Raw genomic sequence first — 20,705 nt, forward strand, 5'->3', positions numbered from 1 at the left:
GATGCCGAGGTCTGTGAGTTTGGTAATGAGTTGTGATGGGATGACAGTGTTGAATGCTGAACTAAAATCTAAGAACAGCAGTCTGGCGTAAGTGTTCTTACTGTCCAGGTGAGAAAGGACAGAGTGCAGTGCTATAGAGACTGCATCCTCTGTGCTCCCGTTCTGCCTGTATGCAAATTGGTGGGGGTCTAGTGTGGGGGAGGAGACAGGATCTGAGGTGTGCTAAGACCAGCCACTCCAAGCACCTAGTAATGATGGGGGTAAGGGCTACTGGGCGGTAGTCATTGAGTCTGGTTGGGTTGGGATTCTTGGGGATTGGGACGATGGAGGTAGACTTGAAGCAGGTCGGTACCACAGCGCGGGCCAGGGACAGGTTGAAGATGTCCGTCAGCACTCCTGCCAGCTCCCCAGAGCACGTTCTGAGGACATGTCCAGGTATGCCATCAGGACCCGCAGCCTTGTGGGATTTAATCCTGCTCAGAGCCGCTCCTACGTCAGTGGGGAGGAAAGTCAGTGGCTGTTGGCCTGGGGTGGTAGCTGCTTTGGTTGCAGTTGTGGTATTTCCTCTCTCAAAATGAGCATAGAAGTTGTTAAGTTCGTTGAGGAAGGAGACATCAGTAGAAGCGGGGGTGGTATTGGGGTTCTTGTAGTCTGTGAGAATCTGAAGGCCTTGCCACATACGTCGGGGGTTGGCGTTAGAAAAATGATCCTCCACCTTCCTTTTGTAGTGGTGTTTGGCCTTCTTGATTCCCTTCTTCAGCTCAGCCCTGGCTGCACTGTAAGTCTGTGCATCCCCTGACCTGAAGGCGATGTTGCAGGCCTTCAGCAGGAGACGAACGTCTCAGTTCATCCAGGGTTTCTGGTTGGGGTACATGGTAATGCATTTGCAGGTGGTGACACGTTCTATGGTGGTGGAAATATGGTTCAGTACAAATGAGGCGTACTGATCCAAGTCTGTATGGTGGAAAATAGTCCAATCTGTATTCCTGAACCGGTCCTGGAGCACAGCGTCTGAGCCCTCTGGCCACACCTTTACTGTCCTCACGGCAGGTTTCACACGTTGGATGAGTGGTAAGTACCGAGGTGTGAGGAACAGGGAGAGATGGTCTGATTGGCCGATGTTGGGGAGGGGTGTCACATTGTAGGCTCCAGCCAGATTGGAGTAGACGTGGTCCAGGGTCTTGTCTCCTCTGGTGTGGCAGGAGACATGTTGGTGGACATGAAGGTTGTGAAGGCCGTGAAGTCCATGGCCATGAAGGTTGTGAAGGCCGCGAAGGCCGCTGCTTTCCTCTGTGCAAACGGGAGACGTTTAGTTTTCCTCCAGATGTCGTCTCGCCTCAAACAGAATGACTTGTCTCACCCTGTGGACTGATCTTCACTGATCTTTGTCACTGAATCAGCAGCGGTTTTGCACAGAAGCGCCTCCACTTCCTCTCTAATGCTTTTTAGCAGAGGCTCCACCGTCTTTTACATCTCTCACTGTTTAGGACTCTTTCAGCTGCAGGCTCTCTTTGGAGAACGAATCCACTTGTTTCTCCATTTCTGTTGTTTTCTTAAAGTCTTTGAGCACCTTCGACTGGAGCAGAACCGACTTAGCAATAGCCGCTAACGTAACACTTTGCTGCTTCGTTTGTAAGCCAATTTCTTCTATGCGGTCATCTGCTTCCTTCTGCCCCCAGGAACTTAGTTTTAACATTGCCTCAGTGTTTATTTCTTCCTGAGACCTTCGCTTTTCTTTCCGTCCGGATTCTGGCTTCTCTCCAGTTTGCTAGCTGCCTTTGTTTGCTAGCCGTAGCTGCCTCCGTTTGCTAGCCGTAGCTGCCTCCGTTTGCTAGCCGTAGCTGCCTCCGTTTGCTAGCCGTAGCTGCCTCCGTTTGGTAGCCGTAGCTGCCTTTGTTTGCTAGCCGTAGCTGCCTTTGTTTGCTAGCCGTAGCTGCCTTTGTTTGCTAGCCGTAGCTGCCTCCATTTGGTAGCCGTAGCTGCCTCCGTTTGCTAGCCGTAGCTGCCTCCGTTTGCTAGCCGTAGCTGCCTTTGTTTGCTAGCCGTAGCTGCCTCCGTTTGCTAGCCGTAGCTGCCTCCACAGCCACAGTGAAGTTGCTCCCGGAGCTTTTAGGATGCAGAGTTTTGACCACAGGTGGCGTAAACTTCTGACCTGTGAGTCCTGAAATCTCCCATGATGCTCCTCTGCAGCATGACGGTCCAGCTGTGGTGCCTGTCGTTCCGGCAGCCGTACGCCGGTCTGGTTCTGGACGGGGTGAAGACCGTGGAGAGCCGCTGGCGCCCCCTGCTGGCGCCGCTGGAGAACCGCACCCTGGCGGTCCACATCGCCCGGCGGGACTGGGACGGGGAGGAGTGGAGGGCGGTGTTGGGCGGAGCCTGGGGGCTGAGCGCCGCCGGTGTCCAGGAGCTGCTGGAGTCTGGGGAACGCTTCGGCCGCGGCGTGGTGGCAGGTAGGCAGAAACGGCGTAGTTAAAAATTAAACTGGGTTTTTCCAATACTTATGGAATCACCATTTATTTTATAAACATCAACAGTGTGTCTCCACTTATGAGGTTGAACTGAAGAATAAATTGTTTAATGGTTACACAACCCCCAAAAAAACCTTTGGTAATTTTTTGTGTTTTTCTTTGTTCCACTGTCCGTTAAAACTCTAAATAGGATTTTAGAGCCCCTTGCAGCCCCCTCTGGGTTACGGCCCTGCACTCCTCCTGCGGCTCCACCAATCAGATGGGTGCACAGCTCAGTGACACTTATCTTAACATTAATGATTAGAACGACGTTCAGTTGTGTAACTTTAGGAACTCGTTCATTCGTGGCTGTTTTCATGTTTATCAATCTGTTCATATTAGTCTCCATGTTTGAAGTTTTCTGGAAGCTCGACGCCGTTCCGGGTTATATAAATATTATAATGATATATATTTCTATTACCTGGACATAAAGACACAGCGGGACGGAACATCAGTCAAATTCTGAGGTTTATTGTGTCTCTGCTTATTTCTAAATGAGCAGCTTCACGTTCAAAAACAAGCCCAGAAAACTGAACCCGACTCATTAAATTTGCAAGAAACTTTAGAAAAAACAAGCCCAAAGTCGCTTATAATAATCGGACTTGATGACAGAAACCCAAAGTGGCTCCCGTTTTTCCAGGAATAAAATGTGCATCTCCTCCACGGTTCAGCATAGAAACGGTGGCGAGACGCACAGAGAAGATGAAAATGAATTACCCGTTTCTGAAAACACTGGCTGATTAACGCCTTACTGACGTCACGGCAGGTAATCATCCCACAGCATCTGGGAGGAAAACTGGGACACCTGGGCTTCAGCACCCCCCTGCGCAACTGGCTGCTAGACTTCCTCACCGACAGACCTCAGTCAGTCCGGATCGGACAACACACCTCCGATGTCATCACCCTCAGCACAGGCTCCCCTCAGGGCTGCGTCCTGAACCCTCTGCTGTTCACTCTGATGACACACGACTGTGTCACCAGGTTCGCCACCAACCACATCGTGAAGTTCGCGGACGACACAACGGTGGTGGGCCTCATCAGAGACGACAACGACCTGGACTACAGAGAGGAGGTGGAGCAGCTGGTGGACTGGTGCAGAGACAACAGCCTGATCCTGAACGTTGACAAGACGAAGGAGATGATCGTCGACTTCAGGAAGAACCGGCCCAGCCACGCTCCACTGCTCATCAACAGCTCGGCTGTGGAGGTGGTCAGCAGCACCAAATTCCTGGGGGTGCACATCACTGACGACCTGACCTGGACTGTGAACACCACGTCTCTGGTCAAGAGGGCACAGAAACGTTTGTATTTCCTGCGGAGGATGAGAAGAGCACACCTGCCCCCGCCCATCCTCAAGACGTTCTACAGAAGCACCATAGAGAGCATTCTGACCAGCTGCCTCTCTGTGTGGTGTGGAGGCTGCAGCGCCTCCGACTGGAAGAACGTGAGGAGAGTGGTGCGGACAGCAGAGAGGATCATCGGGGCCCCCCTTCCCTCCATTCAGGACATTTCATCCCAGCGCTGCGTGTCCCGAGGCCGAAACATCATCAGTGACCCCTCACACCCCCACCATGGACTGTTCTCCCTGCTGCCCTCTGGAAAGAGGTTCTGCAGCATCCGGTGCAGGTCCACCAGGTTCTGAAACAGCTTTTTCCCACTTGCCATCAGACTGTTGAACTCTTAACTGGACTGCACTTAAAATCTGGTCTCCACTTTATACCTTGCACATGTACAGAGCTAAATAACTTCTATTTTACTGTCATTCCTGCACTTTATATTTTATATTTATATTTATATTCATATTTTATTTTATTCTGGAGTAACCTCATAACATTGGAACCTCAAAACATTGTCCTGAGCCGTATGCAACGAAATTTCGTTCTGTATTCACCCTGTGCATGAAAAATGATAATAAAGTCAGTCTAAGTCTAAGGTAGGTGACCCTGAACGCACCACCAGTCAACACATGGTGGCAAGTTGTGACCTGCGACTGGTGAGCTTTACACGCCGCCCTGAACGCGTCACTCACCTGCCAGACCCTGAATGGTGGTGCGTTCAGGGTGGCGTGTAAAGCCCGGTCATAAACGCATCTCCATCTGTTCCTGCCAGGCCTGGTGGATGTGGGCGGGACCTGGCAGTGCCCCGCCTCCCTGCCAGAGGTGGAGTTAGCGGAGCTGCAGCGGTCGGCCGTTCTGATTGGTCTAGAGCAGAAGCACCTGACCCGGCTGTCCAATCCCCGCTGGCTGAAGGGGCCCCTTAAGGCCCCTGGGGGTCGCGACCTCTGGACCGTGGCGATTCCCGCGGAGCTGTTGCCATGACAACGCTGGCAGTAACGTGCTAGTAACATCAGGGTCACCACTGGTCTCCATGGCAACAGAAATCTGCTGAGACCCGGCTTCCTGTGTAAGCTCCGACCCTGACCAGTCGGACCGGAACCAGACAGACGGGTTCCGGTCCGACGTCAGCTTCCATCATGTTTGTAAATATTCTGTGTTCATCTTTGTAATCAATAAATTTCTACTGGTTGAAAATATTTATGCTCATTTCCAGTTTTATTAAGTGGGGCAGGGGCTGAGGTCGCTCACTTTAAACCAGAACTCCCCCTCCGGGTCCGGTTCTGGTACCAGGGAGTCAGGCTCCGCCCCCTTAAGCCCAGAAATGAAAAGGACCCGGTTCTGCTGTGGAACGAACTTTATTCACTCAAAACAAACCGGCACCAGAACTGAACACAAAGAAATCCCTCCAAAGGTGAGGGACTAGCCCTGCCCTTAGCCCCGCCCCCCACTCTGATTGGCTGCTGTTCAGAAGAACCCGGTTCTGATTGCTCCATCTTCTGAACAGGAAGTGACTGTGGCAGACATGGTGGAGAAAACCATGTTAGCAGTTAGCCATCAGCTAGCTGCTAGCCTAGCACATCTCAGTCATGTGACTTATTTTAGTTTGAACCTGAACCAGCTAGCGCTGCCCATTGAAAATAAAGGGAGCTGTTAGCCACAAGCTAACGTTCACATGGAGGGGGGCACGTAGTGAGTGGGGGTGTGGTGAGGGTGGGGGGCAGTGATGTAGCCGACCACATGAGGACTGGGGGCGGGACAGTACACCCGGGGGGCGTGGCCTGAAGTCGACAGGGCCCCCCAGTGGGCAGAAGGAGGAACACAAGGATGGTAAGAGGACTGGGGCAGGTGAGGAAGAGGAGGGTGAGGCGCTGCTGGCAGGTAGCCAGCAGGGGGCGGAGCTTCGAACGGCAGGTGCAGCAGAGTAGGGGCAGGAAGGGCAGTCTGATCCGGGTACAGTAGTCCTGAGGGGCCAGAGCCTGGAGACGCTGGGGTCATGATGGAGGTGGGTCCTTCCGCGGAGGGGGCGGGGCCTGAGAAGTGGGAGGAGCATCAGAGGTTCAGACTTCCTGTCTATCGAGTTCCTACCGTCAGAAGGTGGCGCCGGAACCAACCGCTGGCCTGGCCGTCCGCTGCCCTGGAGGATTCTGGGTAGGAGGAGGGGGGCTGCTGGGCCCGGCCGCTCTCAGGGAAGGGAGGGGGGGCCGCTGGGGGCAGAAGCATAGGAAGGAGTTATCATATCCCAGTTCAGACTGGTTTCAAACCAACTCTGGTGTCAGACGGTTGAGCTCCGGCCCAAACGACCCGGTTCTAGAGAGGATGTTCTGTCCATCAACTCTGGACCCGACTCACCGTGGGGGGGGGGCTCCTGGCCCGGGTAGGGCGGGTAGTGCTGGTAGGGGTAGGCCAGCTCCGGCAAGGTGGGGGAGGGGTAGGCCTGCTGCTGCGGCCAGCAGCTCTGGTGGAACCACTGGGAGGCGGGGGGCAGAGGGTTAATGTGGCAACAAGCCAGTTGCCCCCAGTTACCCCCAGTTACCCACCTGCACTCCCAGGTTGTAGTAGTACTGGACAACCCTGCAGTCTGAACACAAACATCATCAGATCTAGAGCCGACCCCGGGGGGGCCAGACAGAACCATGTGACCTCTGACCTCTGGGTAAGTCGCTGCCGCTTGGGTCGTAGGAGTAAGAGGGCGGAGCCAGTACAGTGCACAGGGGCTCGCCTGACTCGCTGACCAACCAGGGAGCAGCAGCGGATATCATCATGGAAACTGAGGAGAGAAAACCAATCAGATCTCCCGGCTGACCGGCGGCCCCGCCCACAGACGGCAGGCGTACCTGGGCGAGTCTGAGCGTGTGCGGCCGGCAGCAGGTGAGGGGCGGCCGGGACCCGGGACGGCGAGGGAGGCGAGGAAGAGGAGGAGGAAGGGGAGGAGCAGATGATGGGCAGCGGCTTCACCACCTGGAACAAACACATCTGAGGCAGTTCAGCCACCTGCGCCCTCTAGAGGTGAACGTCAGGGAGTTCAGGTTACGAGCGCTGAGTCAAAACGTCGGCACCAAAATGGCTGACAGGTCGCATTTAAACGGACAGTAAAGATATTTCTGCTTCCCAAACTCATCGCTGGAGACATCGGAGCAAAACGCCATACGATCACAAGTTCAAACAAAAACTATTTCAATGAAAACTGATTTTTTGCAACAGGCGGCTAACTGAAAAAAAAAATAAAAATAAAATGTTCAAATACTCAATTTAACAGTCTGTGGTTTGACTAGCTTCATATTTTATGTGGCTGAAAGTTAGTTTGCTGTAAAGTGGAGCTGATGTGCCGACAAAGATCAAATTAAATATAAAATTTATTTTTAAAAAGCCTGATGCTACATTTAAAAAATATAAAACTAAAGTAACTTTAAGAGAAACTATGAATGACTTTATGAACCAAAAATGTAACAATAAATTCAGTTTTCTCCTCTAGTCTGAGAAGAAAACATTTGTTTAAAAATCATGATAAAAAACCCAAACAGCTTTTTATTCCACATTACTATAAAGACGGAAAAAACAACAAAACATTTTCATAAATCCTCCTTTTAACTCAAAAGGGGCCCCGAAAGGGGCGGGGCTAAAGTAGGAAGTGGAGAATTTGGTACGCACTACGACCTGGAACCCTCCTACATGAACGAAGTGACCTCATTTGGTGAACGTCTGAAGCTGCATCACTCCCACCAGCCATCTGTCTAGTCAAAGTCCAGTTCTGTTGGTGAGGTGTGAACGCTAATTGACCTCTGGTCCTCCAAACCTCAGTCTGGGTTCAGTTTGAATGTGAACACCAAGCAGACCAGAGAGGGCATTCTGCGTAAATACAACGAAAGCTAACATGCTAGCCTAGCGTTAGCAGCAGAAATGGCTCCTGGTCTTTAGCCAAAGACTAAAAGAGAAATCCGCCAACCGCTGAAATCTGATGCCTCCATCTTGTTTCCATTTGGTGAAGAAGGAAGTTGCTCTCAGTGTCCTCAGAAGTTTTTGTGTCGATTCTTGGTGCAGCGCCCCCACAGGCCAGGAGGGGAACAGGCTGCTCAGAGGGTTTAGGGTTAGCAGGAGGCAGAAGCAGGTGTGCTTACCTGAGGAGTGTAGCTGTAGGATATGTCTGATCTGCTTGGAGAGTTGGTGGGACCCCTTTCCTGTACGTCCTTTCACAATAGGACAAAATCAAATATATTTATTTATGAAGCATATTTCCAACATGCAGCAGCAAAAAAGCTTTGCAAAGAAAAACAACCAAAAAGTTCAAAGACAAGATCAAAGAATCAAAGATCAGACAGAATAAATAGCCTGAAAGACTGGAAACCTGACAGCCAGCCACAAAGGTCAAAGGTCATAAAAATGAAACGTCTGGGTGCTGCAGAGTTGGTGAACTGATTGGCCATAATGGAGGAAACTCTTAGGTGTTTGTGGGCGTGTCTGTAGTGATTCATGCTGAATGTTGAAGGGCTAGCGTTAGCCCCACCCATCTAACTGGAAGAAACAGGAAGTAGGCAGGGCAGCTGCAGTTTGATTGGACCAATCAGGAGAGAGGAGCTGCAGCCAATCGGGTTAGCAGCGCCAGGTGTGAGCGTCGTTACCTGAGTGGCGGCGGGCTCATCGGTTGGGTAGACACCTGGCATCTGGTAGCTTTGATCTACAACACAACACGATGTCACTTCCTGTCCCAGCAGGAAACATGGCAGCAATGTCCCGATCCTCACCCGGGGCGCCGAACACGTACTCCTCCGTGTACTCGACTGAAACCGATCACATGGTCGTCACACGGCACGTTCACCCAGGCTTTTATTCTGAAAGGTCAGCCACTCACCCTGGTCCTCCACCGTGCTGGCGTCCGCCTGGTCGTCCTCCGAGGAGCAGGGAGGCGTGGCTTCGGGCGGGGAGGCCGGCGGGCGGCTTGCCGCGGCCCGCTGCACCCGGTAGGAGGAGCCTGAGGGCGGTGAGGGGGCCCCAATGGGCGGAGCCACAGCAGGGCCCTGTGTGGGAGCACCATCAGCAGGATTAACCAATCAGGAGCCAGTAATGGACTCAACATCAGCGCTAATGGCAGCGGCTAGCTCTACTAGTAAATAAGGTTAGGGCTGGTAAACGTTGCTCTAAAGTTCTGAAGAACTTTTGTAAAGTATTCTACAGTACAAATATTTCCCGATACTCCAACGTACGATATCGGTACGTTGCCCTGACGATGGCATGTAGCAGTTCTGCTACGAAGCGTCGACACCTGGAAAAACCTCAGCCTGAAGGAAATTAAATGACAAACTCATCATTTAAACACGACCGATGGGACCCCTGATGGGATCCCTCCCGTTCATGATGTTCAATACTGCGGCTGTGATCTGGAAGCAACCCGGTTCTGGTTCCTCACCTGCAGGGGGGGAAAGACGGCGTCGCCGGCGTCCTCCAGCTGGTAGAAGGTCATGGGCGGGTCGAGGTCGGCCGCTTCCTCCACCGCCTCAGCGGGAAACCCGAACTGACATTCCTTACTGACGGCCAGCAGGTGGCGCCGACTGCGGCTGGCGACACAAAGACATGAAGGAGAAGGCTCTGAAAGACCCGTTCTGGTTCTGGTCGTGTGGGCTTACCGGGACCGGAAGGCGTAGTTCTCGTAGTCATGGTAATATCTTCTGCCTGGGTGGTAATAGGTCAGCTGTGGACCAATCAGCTGACGGTTCAGGAACCGAGCAGGACTTCAGAGCAGAACCAGAACCCCGAGGTCGGGTCGGAGAGAAGAACAGAAACCAGCCAATCAGAGACATGAAGCAGCTGGAGCAGGGAGGCAACAGACGGCGGACATGTTGGATGATGTTCTACCTCGACACGCCGTAGCGTGGGGCTCTCGCTGCAGGGGGGTGGTGGTGTGGGGAGGCATAGGGGTCGTAGGTCATGGCCCCTGGTGACGGGGGGAGAGGTGGGCGAGGGTGACCCGCGGGTTGGAAGCGGGGAGGGAGAGGTGAAAGGGCGGGGCCTCCATAGGAGACGGGTGGCGGCAGCAGTAGCTCCGCCCCCTTTGCCCCGCTACTACCGCGGGACTTCCTGAAGTAACGATGGCGGTGATGGCGTTGACCTCGAGACTCTGGGTCTGCGGAGAGAACAGAGGGGTCACAGTGTACCCCAACAGAACCAGAATCCAAACAGAATCAGAACCTTACCCGGATCTCCTTTCCTGGGCGGCGCCGCCACGTTCCAGGCAGGCACTGGGTTGACTGGTTTCAGATCGGTCAATGGAACCAGGTGTCTGCATCACATCAGCAGGAACTTCAATCTGCTGCCAACAGCCAGATCCAGAACCAGGTACTAACAGGGTTCTGGTTCAGACCTGGTTCTGAAAGGCTTACTTCTCTCCCAGCTCCTCGATGAACACGGTGACGGCGGTCGAGTGGGTTCCCACTTCCTGGATGAAGGCGTTGTAGAATTTCCCTTTGGGCTCCAGGCGGACCTGAAACCAGGAGACCGAGGCTGATCCTGGTTCTGGAGCCTCCAGAACCAGAACCGGTCCAGGTTCCCGATCTGGCCCTCGACCAGCTGCAGAAGGTCTGGAGAACAGCCAATCAGGAAGTGAGTCGTTACCTGGCACTTGTCTCCCAGGAAGTACTGTCGCCCCGCGAACACCATGTAGTCCGTCTTCTGCATCTCTGTCACAGTAATCAGATTACTACAAACAACCTGACTTCATCCAGGTGTGTCTCACCTGTGATCAGCTGACCGGTTCACCTGGGACCAACAGTTCAACACAGAGCAAAGTAGGGCTGGGCGATGTTTCGAGTATACTCGATGTATCGCGATATTTTCAATGTACGATAGTTAAAATCACTATATCACAACCATCTAGTATAAATTATCGTTCAAATAATAAACTTTTGCCATCAAATTTACTGAGCGTATGGTTTATCCGACACCCTATGAATGCATCACTAGTCCCTCCCCCTCCCAACCTGAACATTTTCTGCCAATCAGCTGCGCAAAAAAACAAACATGAGGCGAGTGATGAATGGAGACCAATCAGATGAACCGTCTAGTTCTGAAGAGAAACAGCAGGATCAATAATCTGGCAGTGGTTCAGATTTTATATGGAGGATGTCCAACAAAATGAGGTAATTTACGAAACCTGTTATCAAACTATTGCCACAAAAGTTTGAACCACAGATTTATTTCCCCCTAATCAGATTATTCTTTAACCTGCCGTCCATAGCCGGTAGAACCGGTTTGTTAAAGTAAAACCTGGAGACGTAGATATGATTCATTTAGTGCTGTGCAATGGGAAAAATAACTCAAAACTACTCATTCTTTTTTTTCTCGCTCTGTCGGCTTTACGATACACGTAGACTCGTTGCCATAGCAACTGACAACAACTCAACTTTACCCATCAGGATTCAGGACCAAAAACACTCAAACATTTTCCACATAGAGCAGAACATTCAGTTCATTACAGTTTTATTCTTTTAGACTTGATGTGTATTTTGCTTTTATTAAACAAGTGATCGCTGTGGTAGATTAGCCACCACCGCTATTAGCCGCCGCCGCCGCTATTAGCCAAGCTAACACAGCGGTGGTAGATTAGATAATTTAAACACCTGCTTTACTGATGATCAGTCAGTTTGTGTATTTCGCCGTTTTATTTTTAAGCTGAACCAAAACACACATTATTCCACAGCACAATTACCGTATTTTCCGCACTATAAGTTGCACCTAAAAACCTTCAATTTTCTCAAAAGCCGACAGTGCGCCTTATAACCCACTGCGCCTTATATATGGACCAATATTGAGCCACAACTGGTCTCGCAACTTCGGTAAGCAGCCGCCGACTTCATTTTCCCCCGTAGAAGAAGAAGCGCGCGGTGCAGGCTGGGTTTTGTGTAAAGACCCCAAAATGGCTCCTATTAAGAGACACGCTTATGACGCAGAGTTTAAGCTCCAGGCGATCAGTGACGCAGTAAAACGCGGGAACAGAGCAGCAGCAGAGAATTTAACATGAACCAATCAATGGTTATAGTGGAAGCAACAGCTGTTTATTCATTTTGGGAATGAAGGGAGTTTTCAGGACGCTGGTTTGTAATCTGTTAATAAAGTTTGTCTGACCTATCTGACTGTTTTGTTGACATTCCCTTTAGCGCAGCTCCATCTACTGGATGCATAACGTAACCCCAGCCTCTACTGTCTATTCTATGCGCCTTATAATGCGGTGCGCCCTATAGTGAGGAAAATACGGTATATGTTAAGTTTGTCAAAGTCAAGCATAGCTGACCTACTTTCTTCTCCCTCGCTATGTTTTTCTTAATTAAAACTTTTCTGATTTTGTTATCTAGTCTTAGACAGCTCACAGCAAAACACTGCATCCCTTTTATTTTATATATGGAGCTTTAAGTCTAGCAGGGAAATGCATGGAGTCTATAGTTTAAAATAACATTTGAAGCTCATTTAAGAATATCGTGATTTATATTGTGTATGGTGTTATAGCAAAAATATATCGGGATTTAGATTTTCCTCACATCGCCCAGCCCTACAGCAAGCAGGTTCTGACAGACCAGAACCGTCTGAGCTGCAGTATTACACAGACACCAGAAGGGGGCACCATGAGTCCTGGGTTCCATCCCCAACCCGTCAACCAATCAGAGCTCTACTGATCTGATTGGTTGATTTCTCTGTTGGTCTGATCAACTGCTTGGCCCGGTGACTTCCTGCGTTACCTTTGCAGGTGTCCTGCCACACGTCAAACTCCAGGTTCCTGTAGACGTCGCCGTCCAGAGACTTCAGGACCTTGTAGGGCAAACAGAGTCTGGAGGTGGGCGGAGCCTCAGCAGGCGGCTAAACGACAGCAGACACGACATCACCACAGGTATAGCAAGGCCGCCATTTCACTGTCTGACCTTCCCGATGCGTCCGAGTGAGCTGGACGCTACGCTTCGGTCAGACTGCCAGAGAAAAAAAAACACCTGACAGTCAGCAGGGGGCGCTACATTGCAGGGCTGAGGGGGGCTTCTCCAGGTCCGGTCCTCCAGAACCGGTCCGATGGAATCGCCTCATTGGCGTGTTCCCGGTTCAGCAGAAACCGGGCCGGACCTGCTGATCCGGTTCTGGAGACCAGGCCTGCAGAAGCTGCCATCTTTATTTCTTCCTGCATTTAAACAGTGACATCATCACTCCTCCACCGTCTTCTTCAGACTTCAGTGCCTTGTTTGTTGTCATGGAAACGTTGCTAGCTACATGTGAGCGGAGCCTGAGGCTGGCGGCCTCACCTTGGTCTCCTCTGCTGCTCCGCCCGCCTCCGCCTCGTCCCTGCAGGTAAAACCAACGCACGCTGATGTCATGTGACCGCAGACGTCCAATCACGAAGCTGGAAGGTCGGCTCACCTGTGCAGCCGGTCCTCAGGTGCGTCGTAGCCCACGTCAACGTCGCTGCACACAGACAGGCTGTTTCTGTAGCGACGACCTCCGGCCCTGAAGGTCTCCATGGCCTGCCAGAGCTCCACCCCCTCCACGCCAAACACCTGAGTGTAGAGCAGCTCGTAGAGCAGAGCTGCACACAGAGACGCACCTGAGCAGGTAGACACACCCACAGCCCCCCCCCGCCTGAGGCCACGCCTACTCACACTGGCACAGCGCCGCTGAGGCTGGGTAGCTCCGCCCATAGATAATGTCATAGTGACCGTTGATGGAGCAGCACAGGGTTACCTAGACAACAGGAGGTCAAGGTCACTGGCAGCCAATCAGAGGCCAACCTGAACACCTGACCTCAGTGACCCCACCTTGTCCTCAAAGTCGTTCTCTGAGATGACGGTGGCCGGTTTCCCGGGGTAACGGTAGATCAGGAAGCACCGCCTGCAGGTGGACTGGAAGTTACCTGCAGCCAGGTGACCATGTGACCTGCAGCAGTCATGTGACCTCACCTGTAGAGCTGAGACAGAGCCTTGATCTCCACCTGACCCACCGTCTCCTGGAAACACACACACACACTGAGCTGGTGGGATCCAGGTGAGCTCAGGTGAGACAGAAGCTCACAGGGACTCACCTTGGGATCCTCCAGACGCTCCAGGTACTTCTCAAAGGAACCCTCCACAAACTGCAGGGACAACAGACAGGTGACCTGTCAGGGGGCGGGGCTCCGGTTCTATCAGAACCACTGATCCCAGCACTCTTTCAGCCCAAACAATCAGAACATGTCCAGGTCAAAGGTCACCAAGGTTCTCCATTTCCAAAAGCAGAACACACCGACCTGGTTCTGGATAGTACAAATCCCCCCAAAGGTTTGCCCCAGTAGGAGCTTCGGTTCGGTTGGACCCAACTCACCGGCTCAAAGTTGCACCTGTTGGCCCGCATGAAGCTCGCGCAGTCCAGTCGGATCTTCTGATGGTAGTTCTGGGAGAAGTAGAGCTGCGGGACAGAACCGAACCGACTGGGTCAAATCGGAACCGTCACAGAAACACTGCTCCTGTTCCAAACCTATCATCTCCATTCGGTGACCTCTGACCCCCAGCACCGGCTTACCTGCTCGGACACGGCCCGGAACAGGCTGGACGCGTCCCGCGCGACCATCTTCCGGTACAGACCCAGACTGGACAGGTACTCATCCATGTTCACGAAGTACTTCTTCAGGCCTTTCTGCATCCCGCCGAACCGAACCGCGCTCCGCGTGAACGTAACAGTTCCTGACCTCGGTGACTTTCGCTAAAGCTGCCGCGCGCTCCTCCAGGTGTTTTCAATCGGGTTTAATGAGCGCCAGAGCGCGCGCTGTCTGCGAGGCGTTAACGGACCGAGAGGGGATCGGAAAGAACCGTTCCCTGGCTCGGAACCGCAGCACAGAATGTAGAGGTCTGTGAAAATCTGCCCCCTTGTGTCGGGAGCGCGCATTGCAGCCAGAGAGGCGGATCTGACCATTTTCACGGCGCTTCTGATCGATTTCTCGGTAAAAACAACTCAGTTAATCATGTCAAGCTTGTAACATTTACAGTCCTGCTCACCATTAATGGCACCCATGACGTTTAAGTACATATAATGGAATATTTCCTGAAGGAAATTCATCAAGTGAAACAACATTTTACTGCTGATAGCTTGTGCTCGATGCAAAACAGCAAATGATAAAAAACATTTTAAAAGATAAACATTATGAGGAAAACAAAGAAAAACATAATATTTACCATGTCAATGGTATTGGCACCCTTTCCAGCAAATCAGTATGAAAACCCAATTCAGCTCACCTGTTGCAAATCACAAATAAAGATCACTTGTGATGAACTGCCTCCACACATGTGACATGAATTAACCAAAGAATGATCATGTTGGTACTTTAAAAGCCACCTGTTATTCCATCTTCACATGTGACAATGGTAAAGACAAAGGAGCTGTCTGAGGACACCAGAAATGCTATTATTTGTAAGCACAAGACCTCCAAAGGGTATAAAGCCATCTCCAAAGACCTCGGTATCCCTGTTTCAACGGTGCGTAATGTTATTAAGAAGTTTTCCAGGCATGGAACGGTCAAGAACCTCCCTGGACGTGGGGGGAAGAGAAAAATTGATGACAGAAGTCTTTGACGGTTGGTGCGAATGGTGGAAAAAACATCTAAAGACCAACCTGGAGCAGTCTGGTGTGATTGTTTCAACAAGTACCATACGGCGCACACTAAACAAAGTGGGGCTTTATGGGCGGAGGCCAAGGAAGACCCCATTGCTGAAGAAAAGACATAAAAAAGAACGCTTGATCTTCGCAAAAGAGAACCTGGACAAACCTCAAGCCTTCTGGGACAACGTTTTATGGACAGATGAAACAAAAGTGGAGCTTTTCGGTAATTCACACAAACAATATGTTTACAGACGGCGCAATGAAGCCTTTAAAGAAAAGAACACCATACCAACAGTCAAGCATGGTGGAGGATCCATAATGCTGTGGGGCTGCTTTGCAGCATCTGGTACTGGAGGCCTTGACCGTATCACAGGCATCATGAAATCAGAAGACTATCAAGCAATTCTAGAGCGAAATGTCTTGCCCAGCGTAAGAAAACTTGGTTTGAGGCGAAGATCCTGGGTCCTCCAGCAAGATAATGACCCAAAGCACACCTCCAAAAGCATGCAGGCATGGTTGAAAGGGAACAAATGGACTGTTTTAAAATGGCCAGCAATGAGTCCTGATCTCAATCCAATTGAAAATCTTTGGAGGGAGCTGAAATCTGCCATTGGAGAAAGGAACCCTGCAAATGTACAAGAGCTTGAGCATATTGCAAAAGACGTCTGGGAGAAAATGCCACCCGAGAAGTGCAAGAAGCTTATAGATGAATATAAGAAACGTTTGGAGGCTGTCATTGCTGCCAAAGGCTGTGCAACCAAATATTAAGGAGGGGTGTCAATATTAGTGCACATGCTGGTTTTCTGTTTGTCCTTTGCAATTAAAATATTTATGTTGAAATGGTAATTGTCTTTGTTAAATTACTTTGGACCTCAAATTGAAAGATCCTGCTGATATAAGTTTTGAATATTTCCATTTATTTCTGAAGATATTCACTCAGTTATGCAAAACATGAAGTGGTGCCAATAATGGTGAGCAGGACTGTAGTTTAATCGGCTGCTGTTGTTTACAAAATTGTAAAAATAATTAAATAAACGAGGTTTTTTTTACGCTGTTTTGTGTTATTTTAAACGCCAAGAGAATCAGTCTTTTTCCAACTTTTGTCACTTCCGCCTGACAGAAATAAAAGTCAGTCACCAAAACAGTTTTCCAACACGTAGTGTGTATTTATAATTTTTCATTGCTGATATAAGAGGATGGCTGAAAGCAGGGCACAAAAATTAAGACTTCCTGAAAAGACGAGAGCGTGGACTTTCTGGTAAATCCCGTTATAATGTAAAATATTACAGATTACTGTAGTAAGGAAATTTCTAATATACAACATGCTATCACACATAACAATTTTGAGAATTTGGCAACAGTTGCCCTTTATACCCAAACGTTATGGGGGAGGAGAGAGAATGAATATTTCAGCTGCCTGAAATAATCTGTTCCCCTCCATAACATGGGAACAAATTAATTCAGCAACAATCTTTAACTGTGTTTATTCATTTCATCATCAACAATAAATCCTGCAAGTTTGAAAACATTTGATCATTATTTGCCAAAGTTATAAGGGGGGAACCATATATTCTAGTAACCTGAAATAATCTGTTCCCCTCCATAACATGGGAACAAATTAATTCAGCAACAACAAACTTTCCATCTCTCCACTGAAGTGACACAAGTCTTTTAGGTCCTCTGTTAACAACAAAAGTATAAAAACACACACACACACACTTTTACATGTACAATTGTGACCGTATAAATGTGTGTGTGTATGAAACTGTTACACAGGATGTGCTAAGCACCAACACAGTCATTTATAAAAAAATATAGAAGATGAAATGATTGTACTTATTAATTTGTAGACAAACAATTTCCTTAAATAAATGTTTTCAGAGTCCATGTTAATGTTTTAAGTTTTGCTAAGTACAGATGTTTTAGCCAAACATCCAAATAATAGTAATCATGATAACAATTGTCATAAACACTCAAAATAAGAATATTAATGTTAAGGATAAGTCTCATGCTGTGGAAACTTATCCGCCTCTCTGGAAACAGGAAAATCCACAACCTCTTTTGATAGGATTTGTTCTGCAAACTGAAATGAACAGCTTCATTTAATGTCTTTAAATTTAAGTAACAAAGAAAGTAATTCACTGTACATGTCTCAAAATATATATCAAAATCCTAAAGTCATACACTGTGTGACAATATGTCTGAAACCTTCAGTGAAAATCCACCACATGATGAACTATCCTGTTGTTTTGGACGCTTGACTGGGTCACATGTCCAACGTGAGACATTGCTCCCCTTCTTCCTCATAAATGCCCTGTAAATATAGATATATTAATAAGAACAACTTTATTTGATTTCCATACTTGAGTTAAACTTACATTTTTATCCATACCTTGTGATTTGCAAACATTTCTGGATGTCTTGTTTTGATTCCCCCAATGGATTCAAGGACAAAGACTTTTTCTCTTGTGGGTAGATCACCTAGAAAGTGGGCATTTTACAGTTTTCATGTGGTTTTTGTTTATATAGATTGTTTTTAGAGTTTAAAAACATTTATTACCACTAACGTCTGTGGTGGTGTTGATTAGCAGAATGGTTCCCCCTCATAACTTTATCAAATAAAGAGCAAATGCTACCAAACTAACATGATTTATTATTGATGATGAAATGAATAAACACAGTTAAAGATTGTTGCTGAATTAATTTGTTCCCATGTTATGGAGGGGAACAGATTATTTCAGGCAGCTGAAATATCCATTCTCTCTCCTCCCCCATAACGTTTGGGAATAAAGAGCAACTGTTGCCAAATTCTCAAATATTGTTATGTGTTTGTTTTTGGCCTGTGGGACTCCGGAAGCAGCTGATGGGTACCGGCGGGCGAAGCGGCATGCGGCTCGGGCGGTTGCTGAGGCAAAAACTCGGGTGTGGGAGGAGTTTGGAGAGGCCATGGAGAAAGACTTCCGCACGGCTTCGAGGCGATTCTGGTCCACCATCCGGCGTCTCAGGGGGGGGAAGCGGTGCAGCACCAACACTGTTTATAGTGGGGATGGTGTGCTGCTGACCTCTACTCGGGACGTTGTGGGCCGGTGGGCAGAGTACTTCGAAGACCTCCTCAATCCCACCAACATGCCTTCCACTGAGGAAGCGGAGCCTGGGGACTCTGGGTTGGGCTCTCCAATCTCTGGGGGCGAGGTCGCCGAGGTGGTTAAAAAGCTCCTCGGTGGCAAGGCTCCGGGGGTGGATGAGATCCGCCTGGAGTTCCTTAAGGCTCTGGATGTTGTAGGGTTGTGTTGGTTGACGCGACTCTGCAATATCGCATGGACATCGGGGGCAGTTCCCCTGGATTGGCAGACTGGGGTGGTGGTCCCCCTGTTCAAAAAGGGGGACCGGAGGGTGTGCTCCAATTATAGAGGGGTCACACTCTTAAGCCTCCCTGGCAAGGTCTATTCAGGGGTCCTGGAGAGGAGGGTCCGTCGGATAGTCGAACCTCGGATTCAGGAAGAGCAGTGTGGTTTTTGTCCTGGTCGTGGAGCACTGGACCAGCTCTACACCCTCAGCAGGGTCCTGGAGGGTGCATGGGAGTTCGCCCAACCAGTCTACATGTGTTTTGTGGACTTGGAGAAGGCGTTCGACCGTGTCCCTCGGGGAGCCCTGTGGGGGGTTCTCCGGGAGTATGGGGTACCGGGCCCTTTGATACGGGCTGTCAGGTCCCTGTATGACCGGTGTCAGAGTCTGGTCCGCATTGCCGGCAGTAAGTCGGGCTCGTTTCCGGTGAGAGTTGGACTCCGCCAGGGCTGCCCTTTGTCACCGATTCTGTTCATCACTTTTATGGACAGAATTTCTAGGCGCAGCCAAGGTGTTGAGGGGATCCGATTTGGTGGCCTTAGGATCTCATCTCTGCTTTTCGCAGACGATGTGGTCCTTCTGGCTTCATCGGGTCGTGATCTGCAGCTCTCGCTGGATCGGTTCGCAGCCGAGTGTGAAGCGGCCGGGATGAGGATGAGTGCCTCCAAATCCGAGGCCATGGTCTTGAGCCGGAAAAGGGTAGAGTGCCTTCTCCGGGTCAGGGGGGGTGTCCTGCCCCAAGTGGAGGAGTTTAAGTATCTCGGGATCTTGTTCACGAATGGGGGAAGAAGGGAGCGGGAGATCGACAGGCGGATTGGCGCAGCGTCTGCTGTCAAGCGGGCGCTGTACCGGTCCGTCGTGGTGAAGAGAGAGCTGAGCCAAAAAGCGAAGCTCTCGATTTACCGGTCGATCTACGTTCCCACCCTCATCTATGGTCATGAGCTTTGGGCCATGACCGAAAGAACGAGATCGCGGATACAAGCGGCCGAAATGGGTTTTCTCCGTAGGGTGGCTGGGCTCTCCCTTAGAGATAGGGTGAGAAGCTCAGTCATCCGGGAGGGACTCAGAGTAGAGCCGCTGCTCCTTCACATCGAGAGGAGCCAGTTGAGGTGGCTCGGGCATCTGGTCAGGATGCCTCCTGGACGCCTCCCTGGTGAGGTGTTCCGGGCACGTCCCACCGGGAGGAGGCCCCGGGGAAGACCCAGGACACGCTGGAGGGACGATGTCTCTCGGCTGGCCTGGGAACGCCTCGGGATTCCCCCGGAGGAGCTAGAAGAAGTGGCTGGGGAGAGGGAAGTCTGGGCCTCCCTTCTGAAGCTGCTACCCCCGCGACCCGACCTCGGATAAGCGGAAGAAGATGGATGGATGGATGGATTGTTATGTGTGATAGCATGTTGTATATTAGAAATTTCCTTAATACAGTAATCTGTAATATTTTACATTATAACGGGATTTACCAGAAAGTCTACGCTCTCGTCTTTTCAGGAAGTCTTAAAAAGACCTCGTTTATTTAATTATTTTTACAATTTTGTAAACAATAGCAGCCGATTAAACTAAATGTTACAAGCTTGACATGATTAACTGAGTTGTTTTTACCGAGAAATCGATCAGAAGCGCCGTGAAAATGGTCAGATCCGCCTCTCTGGCTGCAATGCGCGCTCCCGACACAAGGGGGCAGATTTTCACAGGGGAACAGAATTGCGCATAAGACCTGATCTTTATGACGTCAGAGGAATCAACCATTGTTGCATAGAAAGTTACAAAATTCACAATATATTCAGATTAATGACGTTAATTCTGAATTACTGAAGCTTCGCGTTTGGGTTCTAACCACGACCCAGAACCACAAGACACTCGAGATTCAAGAAGTTCTTGATGATTCAATTCAGGTTCTATCTATCTATCTATCTATCTATCTATCTAT

General features: G+C 49.9%; 2 protein-coding genes across 2 annotated transcripts; one reads left to right on the plus strand and one right to left on the minus strand.

The window, feature by feature from the left end:
* The first annotated feature begins 1,235 nt into the window (after positions 1-1,235).
* On the plus strand, positions 1,236-5,040 carry LOC114144109 (protein CXorf40A). Its single transcript, XM_028016609.1, has 2 exons — positions 1,236-2,450; positions 4,617-5,040. Exons 1-2 carry the CDS (start codon positions 2,174-2,176, stop codon positions 4,823-4,825), a joined length of 486 nt encoding a protein of 161 aa, XP_027872410.1. The 5' UTR covers positions 1,236-2,173; the 3' UTR covers positions 4,826-5,040.
* A 37-nt stretch (positions 5,041-5,077) lies between these two features.
* On the minus strand, positions 5,078-14,509 carry alg13 (ALG13 UDP-N-acetylglucosaminyltransferase subunit). Its single transcript, XM_028016583.1, has 23 exons — positions 14,363-14,509; positions 14,165-14,248; positions 13,765-13,937; positions 13,624-13,696; positions 13,468-13,549; positions 13,229-13,394; positions 13,114-13,153; positions 12,565-12,682; positions 10,448-10,512; positions 10,216-10,316; positions 10,030-10,115; positions 9,692-9,959; positions 9,463-9,567; positions 9,246-9,393; positions 8,691-8,856; positions 8,584-8,619; positions 8,461-8,516; positions 7,960-8,028; positions 6,679-6,817; positions 6,492-6,611; positions 6,382-6,422; positions 5,956-6,311; positions 5,078-5,874 (listed from the first exon to the last, which is right to left on the minus strand). The coding sequence occupies exons 1-22, from the start codon at positions 14,480-14,482 to the stop codon at positions 6,117-6,119; spliced, it is 2,451 nt and encodes an 816-aa protein (XP_027872384.1). The 5' UTR covers positions 14,483-14,509; the 3' UTR covers positions 5,078-5,874; positions 5,956-6,116.
* Between the last annotated feature and the right edge of the window lie 6,196 nt (positions 14,510-20,705).

This window comes from Xiphophorus couchianus, chromosome 5, assembly GCF_001444195.1.
Source record: "Xiphophorus couchianus chromosome 5, X_couchianus-1.0, whole genome shotgun sequence".
NCBI classification, from domain to species: Eukaryota; Metazoa; Chordata; class Actinopteri; order Cyprinodontiformes; family Poeciliidae; genus Xiphophorus; species Xiphophorus couchianus.

Excerpts from the sequence above, each read along its gene's own strand:
- LOC114144109 (XM_028016609.1), top strand. The coding sequence starts at position 2,174 with ATGATGCTCCTCTGCAGCATGACGGTCCAGCTGTGGTGCCTGTCGTTC. Across the intron at positions 2,451-4,616 it reads CGGCCGCGGCGTGGTGGCAG|GCCTGGTGGATGTGGGCGGG; the intron begins GTAGGCAGAAAC and ends TGTTCCTGCCAG.
- alg13 (XM_028016583.1), bottom strand. The coding sequence starts at position 14,482 with ATGCAGAAAGGCCTGAAGAAGTACTTCGTGAACATGGATGAGTACCTG. Across the intron at positions 13,395-13,467 it reads CTCAGCGGCGCTGTGCCAGT|CTCTGCTCTACGAGCTGCTC; the intron begins GTGAGTAGGCGT and ends CTCTGTGTGCAG. Across the intron at positions 8,029-8,460 it reads ATGAGCCCGCCGCCACTCAG|GACGTACAGGAAAGGGGTCC; the intron begins GTAACGACGCTC and ends CTATTGTGAAAG.